Here is a 23432-nt window from a genome sequence, read left to right on the forward strand (position 1 = left end):
CGGTACGCCTCTCTGAAGAGGTACGTTTTTAGAGCACGCCTGAAGTTGTGTGTGTCAGGAATTGCCCGGATAGTTTTTGGGTAGCGCGTTGCAGTGGACTGGTGCTGCTCTGGAGAAGTCTTGGAAGCGAGAATGAGAGGTTCGAATTAAAGGGGCATTTAGTCTGATTTTATTAGCAGAGCGGAGGGCCCGGGCTGGGTAGTGGATTGAGATGAGGGAAGCAATGTATGGCAGCTCGGTGCTGTGGAGAGCTTTATGGGTGAGGGTGGCAAGTTTAAATTGAATTCTATAATTGACGGGCAGCCAGTGCAGTGACTGGCACAGGGCAGAGGCGTCCGAGTAGTGGCTGGACAGAAAGATGAGCCTGGCTGCCGCTTTTAAGATGGGTGGGGGGGTGTGGAGTGTGGCGTGGGGAAGGCCGATCAGCAGAGAGTTGCAGTAATCGAGCCAAGCGGATGAGGGCAACAGTGAGCGTTTTTAGCATGTCCATGGTGAAAAAAGGGCGTATAATTGCGATGTTCTTGAGGTGCAGCTGACATGTTCGGGTGAGAGATTGGATGTAGGGGGTGAAGGAGAGATCAGAGTCGAATATAACCCTAAGGCAGTGGGCGTGTTGCGAGTTTTGGTGCCACATACTGAGACGGAGATGTCAGGATGAGGTCGGTTAGTGGAGGGCGGAAACATCAGTAAGTCAGTTTTTGAGAGGTTCAGGCTTAGGCAGAGAGGGGACATAGTGTTAGAGACAGCAGACAGACAGTCGGTGGAGGACGGGTGCAGAGATGTCACGGGAAGAGGTGTATAACTGCGTGTCGTCCGCGTAGAGGTGGTATTGGAGGCCAGATTTCCTGATGGTTTGTCCAATGGGGGCTGTGTAGATGAAGAGGAAGGGGCGGAAAACTGAGCCCTGGGGCACCCAAACAGTAAGGGGAAACGTAGAGGAGGTAGACCCAGCGAAGGAGATCAAAAATAAAATTTTTCTCACCTTTGCATCAGGTTGTGCTTGCTTTCATCTTATGTTTGTTTCATATCCTTCCTTCAGCAGGCAATCCTTTCTACCCTAAGCCACTCGATCCCAGTGGTTCTTCGTTTCATAGACAGACGTAAAATAGGAGCTTGGGTTTATGAAAGTAAAAAATCCTCTGCTTTATTGAATAATGCTCGTTACAACAAGGCTACTACTCAGCAAAGGAGACACTGAAGGAGCGGTCAGACAGGTAGGAGGAGAACCAGGAGAGAGCAGTGTCCTTTAGGCCGATGGAGCGAAGCATACTGAGGAGGAGTTTGTGGTCAACAGTGTCAAACGCTGCGGAGAGATCGAGTAGGATCAGTAGGGAGTAGTCACCTTTCAATTCTATGGAAAAAGACCTGTGGGTATTAGTTGACTGTAGACTTAACTGGAGCAATCAATGCCAGTCAGCTGCTGGAAAAGCAAATAAAATTTTGGGGTGCATTAAAAGAGGTATAGGGGCGAGAACATTATCCTCCCACTATATAAGGCACTTGTCAGGCCCCACATGGAATACTGTGTACAGTTCTGGTCACCGGTCTCAGGAAAGATGTTGCAGTGCTTGAGGGGGTTCAAAGAAGGGCAACTAAATTAATACAGAATGGGAGGACTGGAATACCCAGAGAGGTTAGCAAAACTTGAATCATTCACCCTGGAAAAAAAGGCAGTTAAGGCTGAATGCACACGGACGGATTATTCCTATGGAATTCGCCGCCAGACGCAACCCTCGAATTCCGCAGCAATGTCCGTCCGTAGCATGCAATGTAAAATGATTCTTCCAAGCACACAAGCGCAAATCGCTTTCGATTTCCACTTGCGATGAAAAAAATCGCAGCAGATTCTATTTTTGTGTGAGACTTGCACTGACAGTTTCCAGTGCAGTAAATGTAAGAAGTCCTTCCCACGGGGGTTTCAAAATGTCAATTCTGACTGCCATTATAGAGTAGGGAAGGAATTTTTCCCCCAAATAGGCTAAAATTGGCTTCTGCTTTATTGCATTTTTTTTGCCTTTCTCTGGATCAACAAGGCAGGGGTGGGGGTGGAAACAGGCTGAACTAGATGGACGTTGTCTTCTTTCAGCCTATCATACTATGTTACTACGAGTCCTGGGAGGACACACATGCTCGGTCCCCTTCCCCACAGCCAGGTCTCTGCATAGTGATTCTCCGTTCACTGCAGGGCAGCCAGTAGAAATAGTTTTCTGCCATGGCAGTAGAGATGAGAAGATTGATTTTGCAGTGAAGTAAAAAGTCAGCTGCCAGAAGGGTAAGGAGACTGATTGTGTCCAAACCACTCATTCCAAGTGGGTTCTTGCTCAGTGAAGCACGCATGTGTAGTGAATGTACAGCGAGGTGTACGTTGCTGTCAGAACCTAAGGCTTATCTTCCAAAAAAAAACCAGACTGTTGAAATTTAACTGCTTGACCCTTATCTGTCCCGACATCTGCTGTGAGGGGGACAGTCAAGAGGCCCCATACATGCTATACATCTAATGTTTATGGCCACCTTAAAGGGCTACTCCGGTGAAAAATAAATTTTTCTATCTCTGTCCCTCACACTTTTATTGCCTATCACACTCTGGCGGTCTCTAATGTATATTGCAGTCACTTCCATGCAGTGCAGCCTCCTGTCTGATACTTATCAGGCACCATTTTGATGCTGAGATTTCTCCCTGTTCATGTTCTCTATGTGCTGCTGACATTCAAAGAAAGGTGATCTTGGCTCTTGAGTCTACTCAATATTAAATGTAATACACCACAAGTGCAACCGACATGAATGATGTACAGAACCAACAAACTGCACAGATCTTGGAAATATGTATATTTATTTTATAATACATATAATTATGACATCTTTCATTATTACAGTGCTGGATTTCCTCCTTCTGGATGCAAAGGACGTGTTGGGAGGGGATGGGGTAGCAGCATTAAACCCTTCGAAGATTTCTACTAACATTAAAACATCTGCATCTCCTGCAGACACACCTAATCTACGGAGTACCTGAGCGCCTCCTATTATGCTGATCTGAAGCGTTTTGCTTTGTTCCAACACTGATTAGTGTTATAATATACAATGTCTTACATTTGCTGAGTGGCAGATAAATCAGAAGGAGAGTGAGGAGAAAACGTTGGAGGGGTCTGCAGATAGATGCCGGTGACCGTGCTGCTGTAATTATATTTTTCACCACTTGGGGCAGTGGTGAGTGAGTTAAAAAGCACAAGGGCTGGAGATGTTAAGAAACAATATGACTTCCATGAACATTTGTGATTGTATTACACAACGTCAGCAATAGCTGACCCTGTGTAAAATAAGGAAACCCCTTCATACTGACATACCTGAGACGGAGACAGGTAAGACGCGCTGGGGTTCCCATATAATGGTAGTGCTGATCTTACAAGCGCACTTTGCCCACATGGGGCATTTAAGGTGCAGTGCAGCCTGGCAGTCGCTGTCCTGGACCACAGCATTGTATTTACAGTAATGCGAAGATACAAGTGTTGTAGAGTTATTCTCAACATCTCGCTTTCTCATCCTTCCTCTGGTCGTCTTGTTCATTTCTTAACAGTGACCCAGAAATGGTCAAGTCTCCCTGAAGAAACCAGTTCCCTGGTGGTAGGATTACCACATTCCTCAATCTGCGAGTCCTGTACAGTTATAGCAGCTGTGCTACAAGAATGCCTTTACAGAAGTCCACAAAGTGCTTCCGGAAATAAGAATTACCAGTAGGGGCACAACAAAAAATGGCCTGAGTTTGAAGAGCAGGGCTGAGCAACTGGAGACACTCCAGCTTACGATCAAACTCGTCCATGTTTTTTTCATGCATGGCCAACTTTTCCGGCAGCGAATCCTATGGAGAGGAGACAGAGGGTGAATTTAGTGCAGTAGGCAATGACCATATATTAAAGTTTGTGTTGTGCTGGTGACAGAATTCATCTACATTCATGGAAAATGCTGAAGAAAAAGTGCACTGAAATGTGTGACCCTCTAGGCAAAAGCCAAATAAATTCAGCTTTTACCTGGAGTCAATGTAAAGTAAACCTCCACCTCTAGTCTGCTAACAAAGTGACTCCATTTGTCAAGGGAATGACTGATTTAAAAGATAGTTTAGGGAACACTTACCACAACCATAACCATCTGTCCAGTTAGAAAGCAGAAGCGATGTGAATCCAGATCAAATGTGTGATCTACGTGGTTTTTTTTGTGTTTTTTTTAAGTAGTTTATTTTAAAGTGGATCATCCTTCTTAAGGGCAACTCCTTCCAAACAGGTTTCTCCTATTACTTCCTTACTTGCCTTCCCATCGCAAAAAAAAAAAAAAAAAAAAAAAAAAGAAACATTCATTCAGTAATTTGATGGCCATAATGTGGCTGCATTTCTGCATCTTTCTTATGGCAGTAAAGCGATGTGCAGTTGGCTCACTATAAGGTTCTAGGTAGAGATGAGCGAGCACCAAAATGCTCGGGTGCTCGTTACTCGGGACGAAATTTTCGCAATGCTCGAGGGTTCGTTTCGAGTAACGAACCCCATTGAAGTCAATGGGCGACCCGAGCATTTTTGTATATCGCCGATGCTCGCTAAGGTTTTCGTTTGTGAAAATCTGGGCAATTCAACAAAGCGATGGGAACGACACAGCAACGGATAGGGCAGGCGAGGGGCTACATGTTGGGCTGCATCTCAAGTTCACAGGTCCCACTATTAAGCCACAATAGCGGCAAGAGTGGGCCCCCCCGCACTGTCAGCATAAAGATTGTTCTCCTCTGCCATAGCTGTAACAGCTGTGGCAGAGAAGAACGATGTTTGCCCATTGAATTCAATGGAGCCGGCAATACAGCAGGTTCCACTGAAAGCAATGGGCTGCCGGCGATCGCAGGATGAATTGTCGGGAAGGGGTTAAATATATAACCCCTTCCCTGCAATTCATCCAGAAATGTGTTACAATAAAAATATATACCGGCGTATAAGGCGACGGGGCGTATAAGACGACCCCCCAACTGTCACCTTATACGCCGGCAATACAGTGGAGCAAAGAATAAAAATCATTACTTACTTCTTCTGACGTTCTGCGGCGCTCCTGCAGGCTGTCACTCCCTCCTGGTATATATATATTTAACCCCTTCCCGACAATTCATCCTGCGATCGCCGGCAGCCCATTGCTTTCAGTGGAACCTGCTGTATTGCTGGCTCCATTGAATTCAATGGGCAAACATCGTTCTTCTCTGCCACAGCTGTTACAGCTGTGGCAGAGGAGAACGATCTTTACGCTGACAGTGCGGGGGGGGGGGGGGCACTCTTGCCGCTATTGTGGCTTAATAGTGGGACCTGTGAACTTGAGATGCAGCCCAACATGTAGCCCCTCGCCTGCCCTATCCGTTGCTGTGTCGTTCCCATCACTTTGTTGAATTGCCCAGATGTTACAGCTGTGGCAGAGAAGAAGGATTTGACTTCTATATGTTCTCAATGGGGTCGGCGCTGCTGCCGCCGGCCCCATTGAGCGCATATAGAGAAGATTTATGGCCTTAAGAAGGACCGTTGGGGTTCTTGAAACCTAAAATACTCCTAACACTCTCCCTATAGCAGCTCCAACACGATAGCACTTTCCCTGAACTAATGTCAGAATGCATCCGTAGCGAGCCGCGGGAGGGGCAGATTTTAATACTCGGGTGACACCTAATCTCGCCAGCCACTCACTGCAGGGGGGTGGTATAGGGCTTGAACGTTGCAGGGGGAAGTTGTAATGCCTTCCCTGTCTTTCAATTGGCCAGAAAAGCGCGCAAATTTCTCAGGGAAGAAAGTGAAAGTAACTCGAACATCGTGTGGTGCTCGTTACGAGTAACGAGCATCTCGAACACCCTAATACTCGAACGAGTATCAAGCTCGGACGAGTACGTTCGCTCATCTCTAGTTCTAGGATTATCTGAGGTTCTGTTCAGATTACGTTTGGAGCCACAAATTTCCACGTCTTTCACCTGAGCCCTTTTTGTCAGACCAGTATAAGCTGGCATACGTTTTGTGATAAAGGAACAGCGTAGATCTTTTCATTTAAAATACACACAATAGAAGACTATAGGTGATATATCCCACTCTATGCCTATACAGTGGGATACGTCGCAGCCTTCCATCAGAGGTTTACATCAGAGACCCTCCTGACGTAGGATCTAGACACGATGTGAACTGAACTTGAACCAAAGTCGGGTGTCCTGTAGGTGTAATATGGATGCCAAGATGCAACCACATAACAGCATTCTGAATGTGACCTAAAGGCATCATGTCCATGGGACACGCACCTGCCTTTTCTTCTGTACTGCAGATGTGAGCGGACGTGCCGACACGCATGCGCAGTACAGATTTTTTTTTTAATCTCCTGCGGAATCCGTGGCCTATTCACAATGTCAATTGCAGACAGGCTGGGGGTTGGACAGCTTCCATTGACTTTAATGGAAGCTGTCCGTGCAGGAACCGCAATAAAATGGAGCGTGCTGCGATTTTTCATCCGCGAGCAGAAACAGGGTGCGGTTTCCGCTCATGTGCATGAAGAATTGTTTTTCCATAGCATGCTACGGAGGGGTATTGCTGCTAAATCCAGAGGCAGACACCCACTCCGGATTACGCAACAGAAATCCACCTGTGGACATGAGGCCAAAAGATATGAAAATGATCTGCCAAAAGCAATTATATATTTGACATCTGCTGATGAACTAACACACCTACTGTGTGTTATACTTATTTGTTGTATTGAGTAGTTGCACATACTTTTTAGTAACCTTGTTTTAAAAAAACCTAAAAGTTTTTCAAGAAAGGACACAAGTTAGACATGTGTCTGTCCACTAGAAACCCATGGTGGCTGCGTATGCGAACAGGGCTTTACTTTTGCAGCAATTGTAATCAGTTGCTGCTGAGGTCTGCCCTATGGTATGAGCAAAACCGTATATTTAATCCTGATGGAAACTGTCAGAGAACCCTCCGTGTAAAACATACACCACTGAATATTTATACCTGCGGTTACAACTAATAAAGTCTAAGAAGCATAACCTTTAAAGAGAATTTCTCACCAGGTCTTCTGCCATTGACTGGACAGCAATGTCAATAGAAAGGCTGCTCAGCTGAGGCGGGTTCTGAAACTCCCGGTAGAAGGTTCCCACATCCATAGGAAGGTCATCCTTAGAAAAAGCCGGTCGCTAGAAAATGGAATAAAGTCTCACTTTTTGTTAAGGAAAAACATTACTAAGTTTAAAAAGTATTTGCACTTTTTAAAAACTTTTGACATGTTACAAGTTTTAATTAGCCTGAGTCCGAGTGCTGAAACTCCTACTGATCACTGAGATGAAGGAGCTGTAGCACTGTGCCCCTTCGGCTGTCTTCGTTACTTGCTGGCTCACTCTTCTCAGCAGCAGAAGGCGTCTGACGCACAGACTTCAATAGACAGGTATGCATCAGTCTTCTGCTGCAGAGAGGAGCTGACAGACAGTGAGATAGCTGAAGGGGCGCAGCACTCAGGTTAGCGCTGCAGCCTCTTTGTTTCAGCAATCAATGAGGGTCCCGGACCCACACTCATCCAAGCTTGCTCCGACAAATCAAAAGTTTTTAAAAAATGCAGTTCCTCTAAGTTATATAGTTCTACTGCTCAGGATTCAGAGTAGCTTGGCTGAAATAATAGGGTACCATATATACTCGAGTATTAGCCGACCCGAATAGAAGCCGAGTCAATAAGTTTTAACACAAAAAAACTGGGAAAACTTATTGACTCGAGTATAAGCTGAGCTATACTTTCGTATATACTGGGTAAAAAAAAACACAGCAAACTCACCTCCCAGCCAGCGCCTGTGTCTGTGCGGCAAGCTGCTTGAATTCTCCCCGCTGTCATCTGTGCTCAGCTCTGTCAACGCTTTGTAAGTAAGCGTTGTGATTGGATTGAGCACCAGCCAATCACAGCCGGCACTCGATCCAATCACAGCACTTACTTACATAGTAAGTGCGGCAAGCTGCTTTAGAATTCTTGCTGCTGTCATCTCCCTGCTCGGCTTTGAAATCCCTCGCTGTCAGCGCCGTGTAAGTAAGCACTGTGATTGGATCGAGCGCCAGCCAATCACAGCCAATCAGTGAATGTCATTCACTGATTGGCTGTGAAAGATCGAGCGCTGGCTGTGATCGTCTGGCGCTCGATCACATCACAGCGTTGACGGCAGGGGATGACAGAGCTGAGCAGAGAGGACGGCAGGGGAGGACAGCGGGAAGAATTCAAGCAGCTTGCCGCATCACCACCGGTCACACAGGAATTCAAGCAGCTTGGCACCACTGCTGGGGACACAGATGCCGGCTGGGAGGGGAGTATGGAGGTTTTGTTTTTTTTTAAACCCTTCCCTGACCCGAGTATAAGCCGAGGGGGCTTTTTCGGCACAAAAAAATGTGCTGAAAAACTAGGCTTATACTCAACTATATATGGTATATGAAAATAGGTTTTCCAAATTGTGCATTGTGTTTGGTATCACAGTTCAGCAGACCCTCATCACTAATCTCATACAACACAGTAAATAATTCATTAAATAAATATTTTAACGGTGTAACAGGTTAGATAGAGAGGAGCAGCACTAGGCGGTGATGTTGACAATTGTGCCTATTTAAAGGGATCGATCAGTGGTAATAAGCAACATGGGGGTGACTTATAAATACACGCATTTTATACAAAATTTGTACATTTATACATCCATACCTTGTTTTAAAAAAAAATAAAATAAATTATTTATATTTATATAAATAACAATAACAAAGTCCACCATAACAAAGTCATCCTGGGGTACTTCATTGCTTGAGCAGGAGCTTTGCAAACTGCGAGCATCTGGTGTCACCTCTTCCGGAGTCTCAGTGTGAGGGTATATGTATATATTGCCATATGTTCCTTATGCTTTTATACCTGTATGCAAGTTCTATTCAAAGCTAAAATGAGAAAAACTTATATGTCGCCTTACATCAGATATTCCAAAGGCCTTGCCAGGCGAAGACAAAATGTACAGCAAAGAAGAATCGGACAAGGCCGCGTGTACTTGGCCGTTTTCCCAGAAGCGCCATATCAAGATGTTCAACTATGCATCTGAACTTTCACTGTCTCAGGCCAGAAATCCGGACTTCCCATATATGGTTATGCTGTGAATTTTAGCCAATGAGCCCATCACCCATTTCTAGTGATGGGACCAAAGGGTATAAGATCTCATGTAATCTGTAATAAAGCGTGCAGTGCAGCCATGTCCCCATGTGAGAAACTATACCAGACCTCCGTGTGGTGTTTTCTTCTTTCCGCCGGCAGCGGGGCAAGTGGGGTGGGCCTGATTGGTGCTGTACTTAGAATTTTACCCTGACAATTTGGCGCAACCAACTGGGGCGACAAAACCAGAGCTTACAACGCATTCCACCCGGATCCACGCCACGGAGAAGCCGTCCTGCTGCAAACCGAGCCTGATCAACTCACAGAACTCCAGGTAAGACCAGCATATATTTATGTTGTGTTTTACACTGCGAGTCTTGCAGCAGGAGGGACTATCTGTGTTTTGTGACCGGACGGGTTGGGTTAAGAGTTCTACACGGTAACTCGTGTGGGCTTCGAGTTTGCCGTCATGGACCACTGACCGTGATATGCGCACCAATCGCTCACCCAGGAACTAGTCTGTAGTCTATTTGTACTTTGAAGTCCGTAGCGTTTTAGCAATAGTGAAGGTTGTTTGTTGTATCTGCAGAATTTTTTTTTTCTCTCTTTCTTTTCATTTTGTCTCATAGAAGAAGGGACCCTCGATTTTAGTTTAGTTAGTTAATGGTTTAGCTGAGGAGGAGATGCACTCTATGAGATAGGCTTCATAGGAGAAGGGACTCTCGGTTGTTTTGCCTTATATATGGGGCTAACGATTTGATTTCAGAGAGATGCATTCTGTGAGGCTGGTTCCATAGGAGAAGGGACCCTTGGTTGTTTTGCCGGTATATAAGGGGCTGACAATTTGAAAATTAAGAGGGATGCATTCTATGGAGCGTGTTATTATTATTATTGTTGTTGTTGTTGTAATATGCGTAAGACCTTATTAAAGAAGACAGAGCCCTTTATGGGCTGCCGCCGTGCGGATCAATTGATGAAGGAGAGACAGTAGGAGAGACAAAAGTTACAATCTGTAAAATGTAAGAAAACTTATGAAAATGTGTAACAAGGACCCGCACGGTAGATTACAGTATGGTGTCTGGGAGGAGGTCTTTAGGACCAAGAGGCGCCTTGAAAGACCAAGGTTTGCTAGAAAGTGCTGGAGTGAGAGAGAGAGAGAGAGAGAGACAGTCAGAGAAAGTTAAGTATGCACACATTATTTGTTTAAGAAAGTATCCGTAAGTGAAATGTTGGAAAGTACAGTAAGTGATCAAGAGGGTGTCGGGAGAGTGTCTATTGAAGGTTACATTGGCAGCTAGGTAGGGAGAGAAGTATGGGGAACAAGCAAAGTCGAGAAGAAAGTTACAAAGCATGTGATTTGTTGGCAGAGAGAAAGAAGAAAAGGTGTATAATACAAGATAGATAATAGATATAGATATATATATGTGTGTATATATGTATATACTGTATGTGCAAATAGTTAACTGAGCTTGCTTTTAGAAGAGAAGGGTTTGTTTACATGTAGCTACAGTCTGTGTCTCGTTTTCAAGGTCAAGCGATAACAAAGCGAGAGAAAATGCAATAATGACCCTGGATAATATCTTTGCTTGCTTAAATGGAATGAAAGCTTATAATGAATTTAATTAATTATACTGTCTTACAAGGCAGGAAATATAGCAATTTCTAAGATATATTCTTACTTATACAGGGGTTGAAAATGAATGTTGCAAGGTCCCAGCATATGTGTTAATTATGAGTTCAAATGCAGGGAATAGTTAAACTAAAACAACTCTATTCAGTCTGTGTGTCATATTCCTAGAGAGATAACAGATGTTTTGAAAAGGTGGGGGCTTTCAGACTTCACTTTTTGTTCAGGGTCAAATACAGAGAAAGAAAGACAAGGGGGGCTGAAAGATACCCACAGATTCTAAAATACTTCAGCGTTTAATACAGCATATAATAGTTTCAGTAAATAAGAAAGATAGAATGTCTCAGTCACTCAGCAAATTTTTGTTTTCACATAATTTGTCAAAAATAGCGCTCATTCACAATCTCATCTCAATAGAATCATGTACTTTATAACATTATAGCACTCACCTCAATGTTTTTCAACTGATGTATGTTTGTTTGTCGGACTTTTTTTTGTCTGTGCGTCTGTATGTACTGGTACACCTTCAATGGGGGGTGACGGGGCAGACTTGAGAGCATGGATGGATGAGAGTTAATGCCCAGTGCTCAGGCTGTGATGAATGTGGGATGTGTGATGTAGATATTGACTAGGGATGGAGGTCCCCCCCATGCATGGGACTTTACTTGGTTGTGATGTGGATGCTTGGACTGTTAAGCTGAAGTGAAGTTGGGAAAAAAGACGCACGCAGCCAGTATTGAGGGGGTGGAGCTAGATGATGTAATAGTACGTAATGTTTCATCCCTCTTGTCCACAAGGGAGGGGGTGAGAATCTTGAGCAGCTAGTAAAAGTTTTTTTTGTTTTTTTTTCCTTTCTCAAATTTGATAAGACATTGCAGGCAGGATCAGATTAATAATGAATCTGCTTAAAGGAATATTACATTTCCAATATTAATAGGTGTTTGTAGATTATTCTGCCCTGATGTAACTCATGTCTCTGTTATTGGTGCTAACATCTTACAGGCCTTATCTGCATCCATCAAATCTTTTTACAATATTGTACTAACTTGTTCACTGGGTATATCCCTTAAAATATAACTTTTATTAACAAATAAATATAAAATAATTGGGCCTCACAAAAAACAAACAAACTAGAACTGACAAACACAGAGCAAGAATTTAAACCCTGGAGAGAAACCAGAGAAAATGTATATAATTGACACCTCTTAAAGTGCAGGGGTAGCCTGCAAAGTGAGACACTATTATGCACTCTTATTTAGTCACCATTGGGGATGGATGCCACCCAACACAGATTAGAGGACCATATTAGGATACGTCCTTTGCAAAAAGATGCAAGAAGGGAGATAGTTCCGTCAAGGTAAGTGGTTTACAGAACACCTCCAATGGCGACGTGCATTCGGATTTTTTTGTGTCTCGTCAAACAAGACTGGAATTCATTAGAGGTGAAAAATGACAAAAGGCCATCAGGCCTAAGTCTGCATCATACGCAAACCTCTTAAATAAGGTAAAAGGTCTGGTTCTGACCAGGTAACTGCCCTATCTAGATAATAGCACCGGGCTAAAGATGTTAAAACAGTAGGACAACAACAGAAGTTAATGATGGATTATTGTCCATGATGGAGGAAAGGAACAGTATATAGCTTAGTTGTGAGTGGATAAACCACAAGCAAAAGCCTCTGCTGATGCCCCCCGAGAAAGAGTACACAAGTGGCTGATGGATAATCGACCACCGGTTACTAGTCAAGGAAAAGTCAAATTCTGCTAGAAATACCCAGAGAACTACCATTGAAATAATGATGCGTTCTCATGCAGAATATAGTTTCAGTAACTATTCAGGACAAGTTTCAGAGAAACCTTTTGAAAGAATTATTATTACAAAAATGGTTCATACTGATTCATTCATACTGGTTCGACGCGTTTCTGTCATACACAGACTCATCAGGAACCGTAGTACACAATAGTGTCATAAGACACGAAGAAGAATTGTCCTTGGTAGTTGTAACGTTTCGCTATTACACGATTTGACTGACCTATAACGGTGCCCTAGACTTAAAAATAATGCTGTTAGCAGGCAATAAATATTGAACCCTGAACTTCCCTACATAAATTAAGTCCTCCTAGATAGAAAAGGAGGAATTTGCTCCTCTAGATATACCTAACCAGATAAAGGGGACGCCGATAGAGGATAAAGCGTCCCAAACAACCCAAAAATTAAATAAACCCCTAAAAGGGGTTTAGGGATACAAATGAACAACTGGAAACAATGTCCACAAAAAATCAGCAACCCCACGATGTGTGGAAATAGCTGATAGCACAAAAAGCACCATCAAGACAGGAGTTGCTGTTCTAACTCTTCTCTTCCCACTTTTTGCTCTGTCTCCAACCGGATTAGGGTTTACCTTTTTGTGCTATCAGCTTTTGCAAAGGACGTATCCTAATATGGTCCTCTAATCTGTGTTGGGTGGCATCCATCCCCAATGGTGACTAAATAAGAGTGCATAATAGTGTCTCACCTTGCAGGCTACCCCTGCACTTTAAGAGGTGTCAATTATATACATTTTCTCTGGTTTCTCTCCAGGGTTTAAATTCTTGCTCTGTGTTTGTCAGTTCTAGTTTGTTTGTTTTTTGTGAGGCCCAATTATTTTATATTTATTTGTTAATAAAAGTTATATTTTAAGGGATATACCCAGTGAATATTTTGAAAAAGCCTTTTCTTCTATATCCCTCTGCCTCTGTGAATTATTGTACTAACTTGAAACCCGGCTACTCTGGTTCCAATTGAGTACCCTGGTTCAAAGGGGGGGAGGAGAAGGCATAGGTGATCTAGGTATTGCAAATCAGCCATTTTTAAATTTTTTGCAAGCCATTTTTAAATTTTTAAATTTTTTGCAACAAGATTCTGATCTTTTTTGAAATAGAATATCAGCCCGATTGTCCAGCATTGATGCAACAAGAAAATTTAAGTTTAAAAAAGTTACTAAAGCCCTTCTTAACAATGCATATTTTTAGTTGTTTTTTATAGATGGTACCAAGGTGATTGACAACTCCACTCCGGTTATGCAGTCGTAACACAACATGACACGGTAAAAGCAGAATCTCTGCCTCCGCATGTCGCAGCACAAGAAGTGTAACTAAATGCCCTCACTGAGGCATGTAGAGTGGCCACAGGTAAGACGGCAAACATTTACACTGACTCCCGGTATGCATTTGGCATAGCTCATGATTACGGCCCAACATGGAAGGCCAGACAGTTTTTTACTTCAGCAGGACAGCCAATTAGGAATGATGCAGCGGTGCAGAGCCTCACGGAGGCCCTACTTCTACCTGACAAGGTGGAAAGCTCACACCAATTCCTACACCGGAGAAGCAAGAGGCAACGCCATCACAGGCCACACAGCAAAGGCAGTGGCCCTCAAGCCGTGGAAGAAAAGAAGAAAAGAAGAATTTAACAATAACTTTGGACTTTGACTAAACCTTGGACTTTGATAAAAACTTGGACTTTGATAAAAACTTGGACTTTGATAAAAACTTGGATTTAAAGTTACAAGCCAGCAAGGAAGAAAAGGAAAAAATGGACTAAAAAGGGACAGCGTATGGCGAACAGTCAACAGCACTTGCCTACCACAGTCCCTGTGCCCCATGATGGCCCAGCTGACGCACGGAAAGATGCACCTCTTAAAGCAGCAATGATGTCGATGCTTGAACGAGGACGGGTGGCTCCTGGGTTTTCTGTAGCTGCTGCATCATTTGTCCAATTTTGCATGATCTTTGCCGTAAGCAACAGGGCAGAAGTAAATTTGCCACATCACACTTGCCTAGACCACTCTACCCATTTCAGAGATTGCAAATTGGCTACACTCAGCTCCCACTTGTTGGGAAGTATGAATACGTGCTTGTTGTTGTTGATGTCTTTCCAGGTCGGAGACCTACCCCGTTACTAAAGTAAATAAGCAGGTAATCGCACAGGAGCTGATGAATGAGGTAATCCGCAGATACGGGGCACCGGAAGTGATTGAGTCAAACAGAGGTACGCACTTCACAGGTGAAATAATGCAACACATCATGTCTGTTTTGGGTATTTTCCAGGCTTTTCACACACCCTACCGTCCGCGGAGTAGTGGGAAAGTAGATATAAAAGGCAATGAAGAAAATGGTCAAATTTTGAATTGAGTGTCTTCCATTAGTTTTTCTTTTTCTCCGGAGGATACATGCCACAGTAGCCAAGTTTGGGGAATGATTCTCTTGTTAATTTTGTCATAGGTCTCTCCAAGGAATTGTCAATAATGCATTCTGCAGTCTCTGCTTTTCTCCCAGGTCCTACAGATGAGTGTCACAATCTGAAACCAGGTGACAGGGTCTATGTAAAAAAAGTTTGAGAGAGAGACTCGGTTTAAAGGTCCCTACTAGATGTTGTTCACCACCCCAACTGCAGTCAAGCTTGAAAGAAAGTCCACTTGGATCCACACTTCGCACTGAAAAAACTAGTGATCCTGAATATCCTTTACATGCTATAATGTGGTACAATTCCTCTAACACACACCTTTGACTACTGTACACTAGCCATCCACATGTATACATAGATGCAATAGGAGTGCCAAGGGGGGTGCCAGATGAATTTAATTCTAGAGATCAGTTTAAAGCAGGTTTTGAGTCCTTATTTGCTATTGTCACTGTTAATAATAATGTAGATTGGATGAATTATATCTATTACAATCAGCAGAGGTTTGTAAACTACACCAGGGATGCTTTACAAGGGTTAGCTGACCAGTTAGGGCCCACTGCATCCATGGCCCTAGAGTGGCCCTGGATATGATTTTAGCAGAAAGAGGTGGGGTATGTAACCTCCTGTATGTGTATTATCCCTTTGATCAAAAAGAGTATGAGTAAGGGACTGGATAATGTGACACCAAAATTTCCCTTGTTTGAAAAAGATGAAGAGCCAGTTCCGATAATGCCAACCACGTACGTTACCAGAAGAATGGAGAGATGGACTAGTACTGCGCCTGCCCAGGTCTCATAAGATGGATTGTCAGTGGACTTCCCATTTGCCTAGGGATAGTGCAGAAGACCTTAGGTTCCGGCGAGGGCACACCCTGTGGGGTGTTAACTCGTACAGATAGAGGGTATGGATGCCCGAAAATAAGCCCAGGGAATCCATGGCCTCCTTCTGAGGTGAGGTAGGGATCCCCCCTTTTAGGAGTAGGGACTTACGGGCAGTGGGGAAAACCTGACACAAGGGAGGCGACCGAGGGAGAGTGCAAGGTCTGATGCTTGATCTCCATATAAGTTTTTAGGGGGGTTTGTGAGGGTATATGTATATATTGCCATATGTTCTTTATGCTTTTATACCTGTATGCAAGTTCTATTCAAAGCTAAAATGAGAAAAACTTATATGTCGCCTTACATCAGATATTCCAAAGGCCTTGCCAGGCGAAGACAAAATGTACAGCAAAGAAGAATCGGACAAGGCCGCGTGTACTTGGCCGTTTTCCCAGAAGCGCCATATCAAGATGTTCAACTATGCATCTGAACTTTCACTGTCTCAGGCCGGAAATCCGGACTTCCCATATATGGTTATGCTGTGAATTTTAGCCAATGAGCCCATCACCCATTTCTAGTGATGGGACCAAAGGGTATAAGATCTCATGTAATCTGTAATAAAGCGCGCAGCGCAGCCATGTCCCCGTGTGAGAAACTATACCAGACCTCCGTGTGGTGTTTTCTTCTTTCCGCCAGCAGCGGGGCAAGTGGGGTGGGCCTGATTGGTGCTGTACTTAGAATTTTACCCTGACATCAGGACAAACCACCTGGAATAAAAGAAAAAAATGACACCATGTAGCATAAATCAGTGGAAAATCGGTACGTCAATCCTTATGAGGTAGAACACTCATAGCACTAAAGTACTAGGATCAGGGGTGAGGACATACCATGTGGTCGGTGTCCTCCACATCAATCAGTCTGGGTGCAAACACGGCGAATGGTATATCTGTGCTGGCATAAGTGACCTGAGAATAGATCAGAAACAATTCATGCTTTTCACAGTGTGTATATAGCAATGGGCAGTGGTTTAACTCATTCTCTCCTAGGTCGTTGTGGCAGCTATGCATTTAATGTGAGCCACTGTGACAGGAGCTTTTACTACGGCACCCAGAACTTTGAAGGACACCACTGCATATGCGCTGGCGTCTCCAATGACACACACTGCTACATGCAGTACATGGCTGGTGAGTATTGGAAATCATGGCTGGCAGAAACTGTCATGAGAAGACAGCCGAGTTGGCCCTATCAACGTCTCACATGGCACCAATAACCCACTTTGGGAATTTCATCCATTGACATTTTAGCAAAAAAGGAGAGACTCACACATATGGACACCAAAGAGTGTGAAGGGCGCAAACGCGTGGGAGGGGACCTACAACAATTGTGTGACTGCATTACCTTTCTAGGAACCATGAATACCAATAGGACACAATCGTTATAAATATGAGATCTTTGTCTGTAAGGCTGCCTTCACAAGTGGCGGATTTGCAACACATTACCTACAGTTGTTTTTCTCTGTTGTCCCTCCCTCCGCAGATTCCAGGTCCTGTTTTCAGTCATCCAAGATGGCTAACAATCTTTAGACTACCTAATTCCCACATTGCATTGGTAGTGTTAGACTACCAATGCACTATACCTGCTCTCTGATTGGCCAGAACGGCTATCGTGATCAACATTAGGTAGACAGAAAATTGATCCTGCCATCTTGGACAGCCAAAAAGAGGGCCCAAAACGTGCGGATTGGAGTGCTGGCAGAGAAGAACAACTGTAGGCAATAAATCCCCTGTTCCGAAATTGCAGGGTTGCTTTAAGGTTACCATTTTCTATGTGGATAACATAGTAATAAGCCAGTGCACTTGGCTCCTGGCTTTTGCCTGATAGTCTAAGAACCAAATGAGGCCATATCCTTAAGGGGTTAATAGGATCAGCACAGACATCCACACGGACATCCTCTAAAGCTGTGTTCACTCACCTGAGGGGAAGGTTTTTCCACAAAAGCCCCAACTTTACGGGTGAAAAGAATATGGGGAGACTTATTGGGAGAGCTCCTCCCCGCAGTGCTGCTCCCAGATGGGATGTCTGCTTCCTCACTGCACAGAAAAGCAAGGATAAATGTAAAAACTAAGTCACAGTAAGATTGGAAGGTCTATGGACTCATAGGCTGAGGACTTACCTGCTGGAGGTAGTGCCAGTTACATGTGATGGTGAAGTCAAAACCGCTCTGTCATGATCTGCTTGAGTACCATGTGCAGGTTGGGCAGTAATATTGGGCAACCCACCCTCCTTTCCTGGCACCATCATCTATTATTACAAAAAAAAAATGGGTTAACGAACAATTAGGACCTTGGAGTTACACTCTTTACTATATATAAGGAAACTTGCTGCTGGAATTCATAGTTCTGGCTGCTTACTATACCCCTGACTGACTACAGACCAGAATTTCACAGCGGCAGTGTGAGTCCAAGAATTGTGTATATCGAGAAGCTTACTTGGTTGGACCTTAAAGAATCCTAAAATATAACTTTTATTCTAATTAATTAAAAAGGTATAGAAGGACAAACATATACATGTATTTACAAAAAGAGAAAGGATTGTTGAAAATAATCCGTTTAGAGCCACTAAAGCACTAAGATAACGACTGATTTGGTTAAGTTCCAACGGTGGGCGCTCAACCAACTAGTTCAATCAGTCCAGAACGTAACAGATATCTTGGTTGTTTACAGTGATTACAGCGCAGGTGTCTACCCCATAGCTGGGTGACTACTACAAGGAGACCTGGACGGTAAGTTTATCCCTACGCGTTTCCCCCATTAAAGGGTTCCTCAGGGGCAAGAAAAATTGAATGATTCCAGTCGTAATGAACCGGATAGGGGCTTAGAAGATTAATATATAGAGAGATTGGCTTTAGTTAGACCAGATAGTGGCTAAAAAAGGTGCATATCTGAGTAAGAGGATAATAGCAATCCAAAAGATATAAGTCCAGATGAACTGGACGATGGTTAAAGATATACAGGGTGGAGCGCGATAATTTGCTAATTTGGGAGTGAAATAAAAAAATAATGAACTTGTAAAAACTTTATTTTATATTTTATTTACATTGAACAGTAGTGGAAATTAAAAATTATGTGGTTTTAAATATTGTATCTGGCAAATGTTGACCTTCGCTCTCCACACACTGCTGCATACGTTTTCGGAAGTTCTCATGCACTCTTTCAAGCATGTCGACTGGTATTCTGGCAATCTCAGCGTCAATATTGCTCCTTAGGTCTTCCAGGGTGTTGGGACGGTTGCAATACACCTTAGACTTCAGGTAACCCCAAAGGAAAAAATCGCATGGGGCTAAGTCTGGTGAGCGTGCCGGCCAGTTAAGATCACCCCTCAGAGAGATAAGCCGTTCAGGAAACGTTTGCCTCACAAAATTCCTGGTAACTCTCGCTGTGTGTGCAGTGGCACCATCTTGTTGAAACCATGTATCCTCTAATTGCATTGCCTCGAGTGCTGGCTGGAAAAAATCCTGCAGCATAGTTAAGTAACGTTCGGAATTCACAGTTGCCGGAAAAAAGTAAGGGCCAATGATGCCTACTGGTGATAAGGCGCACCACACAGTGACGCGGTCCGAATGCAGAGGTCTCTGGTGAACTTCTCTGGGGTCGCTCCAGTACCGCATGTTTGGTTTGTTTACACACCCACTGAGGTGAAAATGTGCCTCATCAGAAAAGAACACAATTGCGTCACGAGGTATGGTTGCAAGCATGTCTTCACAAGATGTTCGTCGTGTAACATAATCCCGTGCTGACAATTGTTGGACCACGCACATTGTATACGGGTGAAAATTCAGTTCACTATGAAGAATCCGGTGGAGACAACGTCTTGGAATGCCAAGAGCAAGTGCTTGCTTCCGAGCAGAGCGTTTCGGAGATTGCAATACTGCTGCTCTAACTCGTTCGATGTTTTGTGGTGTTGTAACACTTCTTGCAGGTCCTCTTCGTACAGATGACACATTCCCTGCTGTTCTGAATGCATTTACCCAATTTACAACTGATTGCCGTCCAGGAACACGTCCGCGTGGGGGAACAGCGAATCGCAAACGAAAAGCACGTTGCATTGCAATGATCGAGTGGTTATTTGAAAAATACGCTTCAACACAAAATGAACGCTCCTCACGTGTCCACCGCATGATGGCAACTGAAAAGCAGCTGCAGACAAACTTCCCGTCAGCCACTATAAGCAACGCCCACTCTCCCCTCTCTTCGACCAACAGCGCTGCCACAACCTGCAACTCAAAAAAGCAACACCCTGGAAGACCTAAGGAACAATATTGACGCTGAGATTGCCAGAATACCAGTCGACATGCTTGAAAGAGTGCATGAGAACTTCCGAAAACGTATGCAGCAGTGTGTGGAGAGCGAAGGGCAACATTTACCAGATACAATATTTAAAACCAAATAATTTGTAAATTCCACTACTGTTCAATGTAAATAAAATATAAAATAAAGTTTTTACAAGTTCATAATTTTTTTATTTCACTCCCAAATTAGCAAATTACCGCGCTCCACCCTGTATATATATCAGTTGGTAGATCCTAAAACAGACCGCAATTTCGTGCAGCTAAACGCTGAAAGGAATAGAGGATAGGCAATCAATCCCCCTTGTTGATAAGGACTAGTATGATAGAATAACAAGTCCTAATCTCAGTCATGCCGTTATATTCTAATGCATGTGATCCAAACGGAACCCTCCACTAAGATATCTGAAGTATGATGCCAGCTGGTCACTGAAATAAAGCTCAGCCAGAAACTAGATATAACCCAAACTGGATAATAACTTCTAGTACAGCTAAATAGCCAACGGCGCAAGCTAGATCCAAAATGAAAACAAGAAAAAAGAAAAAAACGGCGGCATGTCAGCCCTGGTGGTGGACTATCCGGTTCATTACGACTGGAATCATCCAATTTTTCTTGCCCCTGAGGAACCCTTTAATGGGGGAAACGCGTAGGGCTAAACTCACCGTCCAGGTCTCTTTGTAGTAGTCACCCAGCTATGGGGTAGACACATGCACTGTAATCACTGTAAACAACCAAGATATCTGTTACGTTCTGGACTGATTGAACTAGTTGGTTGAGCGCCCACCGTTGGAACTTAACCAAATCAGTCGTTATCTTAGTGCTTTAGTGGCTCTAAACGGATTATTTTCAACAACCCTTTCTCTTTTTGTAAATACATGTATATGTTTGTCCTTCTATACCTTTTTAATTAATTAGAATAAAAGTTATATTTTAGGATTCTTTAAGGTCCAACCAAGTAAGCTTGACTGACTACAGACCATTCATGCCTGCTTATGGACAAGTCACATTGGAAATTTTTAATTCCTGCAGTTGTTGGCCCGTTACATTCCGTTTAACCTGATACAGAAATTAAGGGAGATGTCAGGGAATTTTTTTTCTTTCTCTCTACACTATTGATGATCTGCCACTTGGGATACATACCGATCAGCTGTTTGCCGGGCCTGCTGACAGCGCTGGAAGCAAGTAGCACTGTCAACATTGCAGCAACCCGGGTTGGTACTGCATTGAATCAATGCTGTACCTGCAGTACCAACACCGACCACTGCAATACGGATAGCGCTATCTGCTTCCAGGGCTGTTCACACTGACAGCAGCCCAGAAAACAGCAGATGAGAGGGGATCCCGAGTGGACCCCCACTGTTCAAAATTGGCATAAAGCCTTTAATAAATGACTCCCATCCCATTGTCTTAATACAGAGGCCACCACTGACCTTGGATTTCTCATGTAGCTACTTTGGCCAATCAGAGTGGGTGTAGTACACCAATAGTTGAACACTACCAATGCACGATGGGTATTAGGTGCGTCTAGGGATACAATCATTATTGCAACATATTCCATGTGCTCTATTCTCTAGATAGACCTTAGGATAAAAACCACCATAGAACTAATGAGACTTGAAGAAAACATTTCCAGAATAGCTAGCACAGCATGTTGGTTCTAATCTACCCCATGACCACAGTTTACTACAAAGTTATCAGCTTCAGAGCAGCCAGCTTTATCCATCAGCTCCCCGCAGCAGCACAAGCTTAGGGGAAAAAGCAGAATCAATACATGATCCACATCCAAACTTTCCTCCCATTGATCTGGGTGCACTAGAGCTTAGGACAGATAAACTCTCTGTGATGCCATTATTCACGTCTAGTTACCAGAACCAATGAGATTCGCCACCTCCCCATAAACGTGTTTCATTAATCCTATTCTTGTGCATTAAGCCCGTCTCCTCTTCCCGAGGAGTACCTGGTATGGAAGGGTAGCGCTCACTCCAGCAGCCAAGGCCACAGGGTAGCCCAGGTCTGAGGATGCAGCTCCAAGGACAGTTGGCTGGTAAGAAAGGCGAGAGCTGTACAGCTAGAAAGCGATGAGAGAAAGGAAGAGATAAAGAGATGGAAGAGAGATGGAAGAAAGGAAACGCAAGATTAATAAGCAATTATCACTTTGGTCAGACCAAAGTCTAAAAGGTGAAGTTAGAAGATGGAGAGAAGGTAAAACTGCAGGAATTATGCAGAGTTTGACAACTGTTGCCATTAAATTCCTGTATGTATGTGTGCATAAATATGCTGAAAGTTGGCTGGGTTCACACGGGGCGGAAATATCACAGAATGTCCACAGCGGGACCGCACGGAAATTCTGTGGGATTTCCGCAGCGGAAAGGCAGCTTCAAAACCTACATCATTCGCATTGGTATGAAGAGGCTCAACTTCCTGTATTCTGCGGTGGGAATCTCTCCCTATAGAGAGAAGAGAGCCTGCAGTGGAAACGGTGATACAATTGACATGTTGCCGCTTTCAATTCCACACAGCATGTCAGTTTCAGCACGGCTTGGCCGCAGCGGACTGCCCACAGTGTGTAGATGAGAGTTTTGCAAATCTCGTCTACTCTGCTGCTTAGTCTCGGGCTTAAGATTGCAGGCGGAAAGTCTGCAGGGAGAGTCCGCCCCATGTGAACTCAGCCTTACGTTCCACACATATCTGTGCTATAATAAAGCACAAGACTGGGAACCACACTGTATGTGATATGTTGGGAAGGTAATAACTATGTCAGAATGTTGGAAGTGGTGTATGAAGCCGGCTTAATAGCTGACCCCACTATACGGGTAGCTGCTGGATGTGTTCTATAGTGACAATACTTGCCTGCAACAATGGTTTAAACCTCTTACGGTAGATGCTGCGATCAATAGCGACCGTGACATCTAATCCATTAGTGGGGTGGGGAGAGGGGGGTGTAAGCCGACTCTTGCACCACATTTTTTATGCTGAAAAAAGCCAGCTCGGCTTATACTCGAGCTAGGGTCCCGTACTCAGGCCTCATTAACATGAAAAAAAAAATCTATACTCGTCTCTCCGCCGCTGCCGAGGCTTAGGTGCATCTAGCCGCTTCGGTCCCATCACTGTAATAAAGTTCTTTCAGCAGGCAGGGATTTTAAATCCCCGCCTGCTGAAAGGGCTGCGTCTGACTGGCTGAGCGTTCGAATGACAGCTGAGCACTGCCTGTGATTGGTCATAGCATTCAGCGAATTACAGCTCGGCCATTCTTTGAAAGAACTTCATTACACTGACGG

At 43.9% G+C, this 23432-nt stretch overlaps 1 protein-coding gene across 1 annotated transcript; it reads right to left on the reverse strand.

Annotated features, from left to right (window-relative positions):
- Positions 1-3658: 3658 nt before the first annotated feature.
- On the reverse strand, positions 3659-23118 carry LOC136571848 (autophagy-related protein 13-like). Its single transcript, XM_066572468.1, has 9 exons — positions 23005-23118; positions 22112-22222; positions 17982-18109; positions 17781-17898; positions 16696-16773; positions 16555-16575; positions 8768-8860; positions 7055-7180; positions 3659-3853 (listed from the first exon to the last, which is right to left on the reverse strand). Exons 1-9 carry the CDS (start codon positions 23116-23118, stop codon positions 3659-3661), a joined length of 984 nt encoding a protein of 327 aa, XP_066428565.1.
- Between the last annotated feature and the right edge of the window lie 314 nt (positions 23119-23432).

The sequence above is a fragment of the Eleutherodactylus coqui genome, chromosome 6, assembly GCF_035609145.1.
Source record: "Eleutherodactylus coqui strain aEleCoq1 chromosome 6, aEleCoq1.hap1, whole genome shotgun sequence".
NCBI classification, from domain to species: domain Eukaryota; kingdom Metazoa; phylum Chordata; class Amphibia; order Anura; family Eleutherodactylidae; genus Eleutherodactylus; species Eleutherodactylus coqui.

Coding starts and splice junctions, on each gene's coding strand:
- LOC136571848 (XM_066572468.1), bottom strand. CDS start 23,118: ATGTGGTGCAAGAGTCGGCTTACACCCCCCTCTCCCCACCCCACTAAT. Junction 17,899..17,981: donor ACTGGCACTACCTCCAGCAG/GTAAGTCCTCAG, acceptor TTTTCTGTGCAG/TGAGGAAGCAGACATCCCAT. Junction 8,861..16,554: donor TGGTTTGTCCTGATGTCAGG/GTAAAATTCTAA, acceptor CCTCACACTGAG/ACTCCGGAAGAGGTGACACC.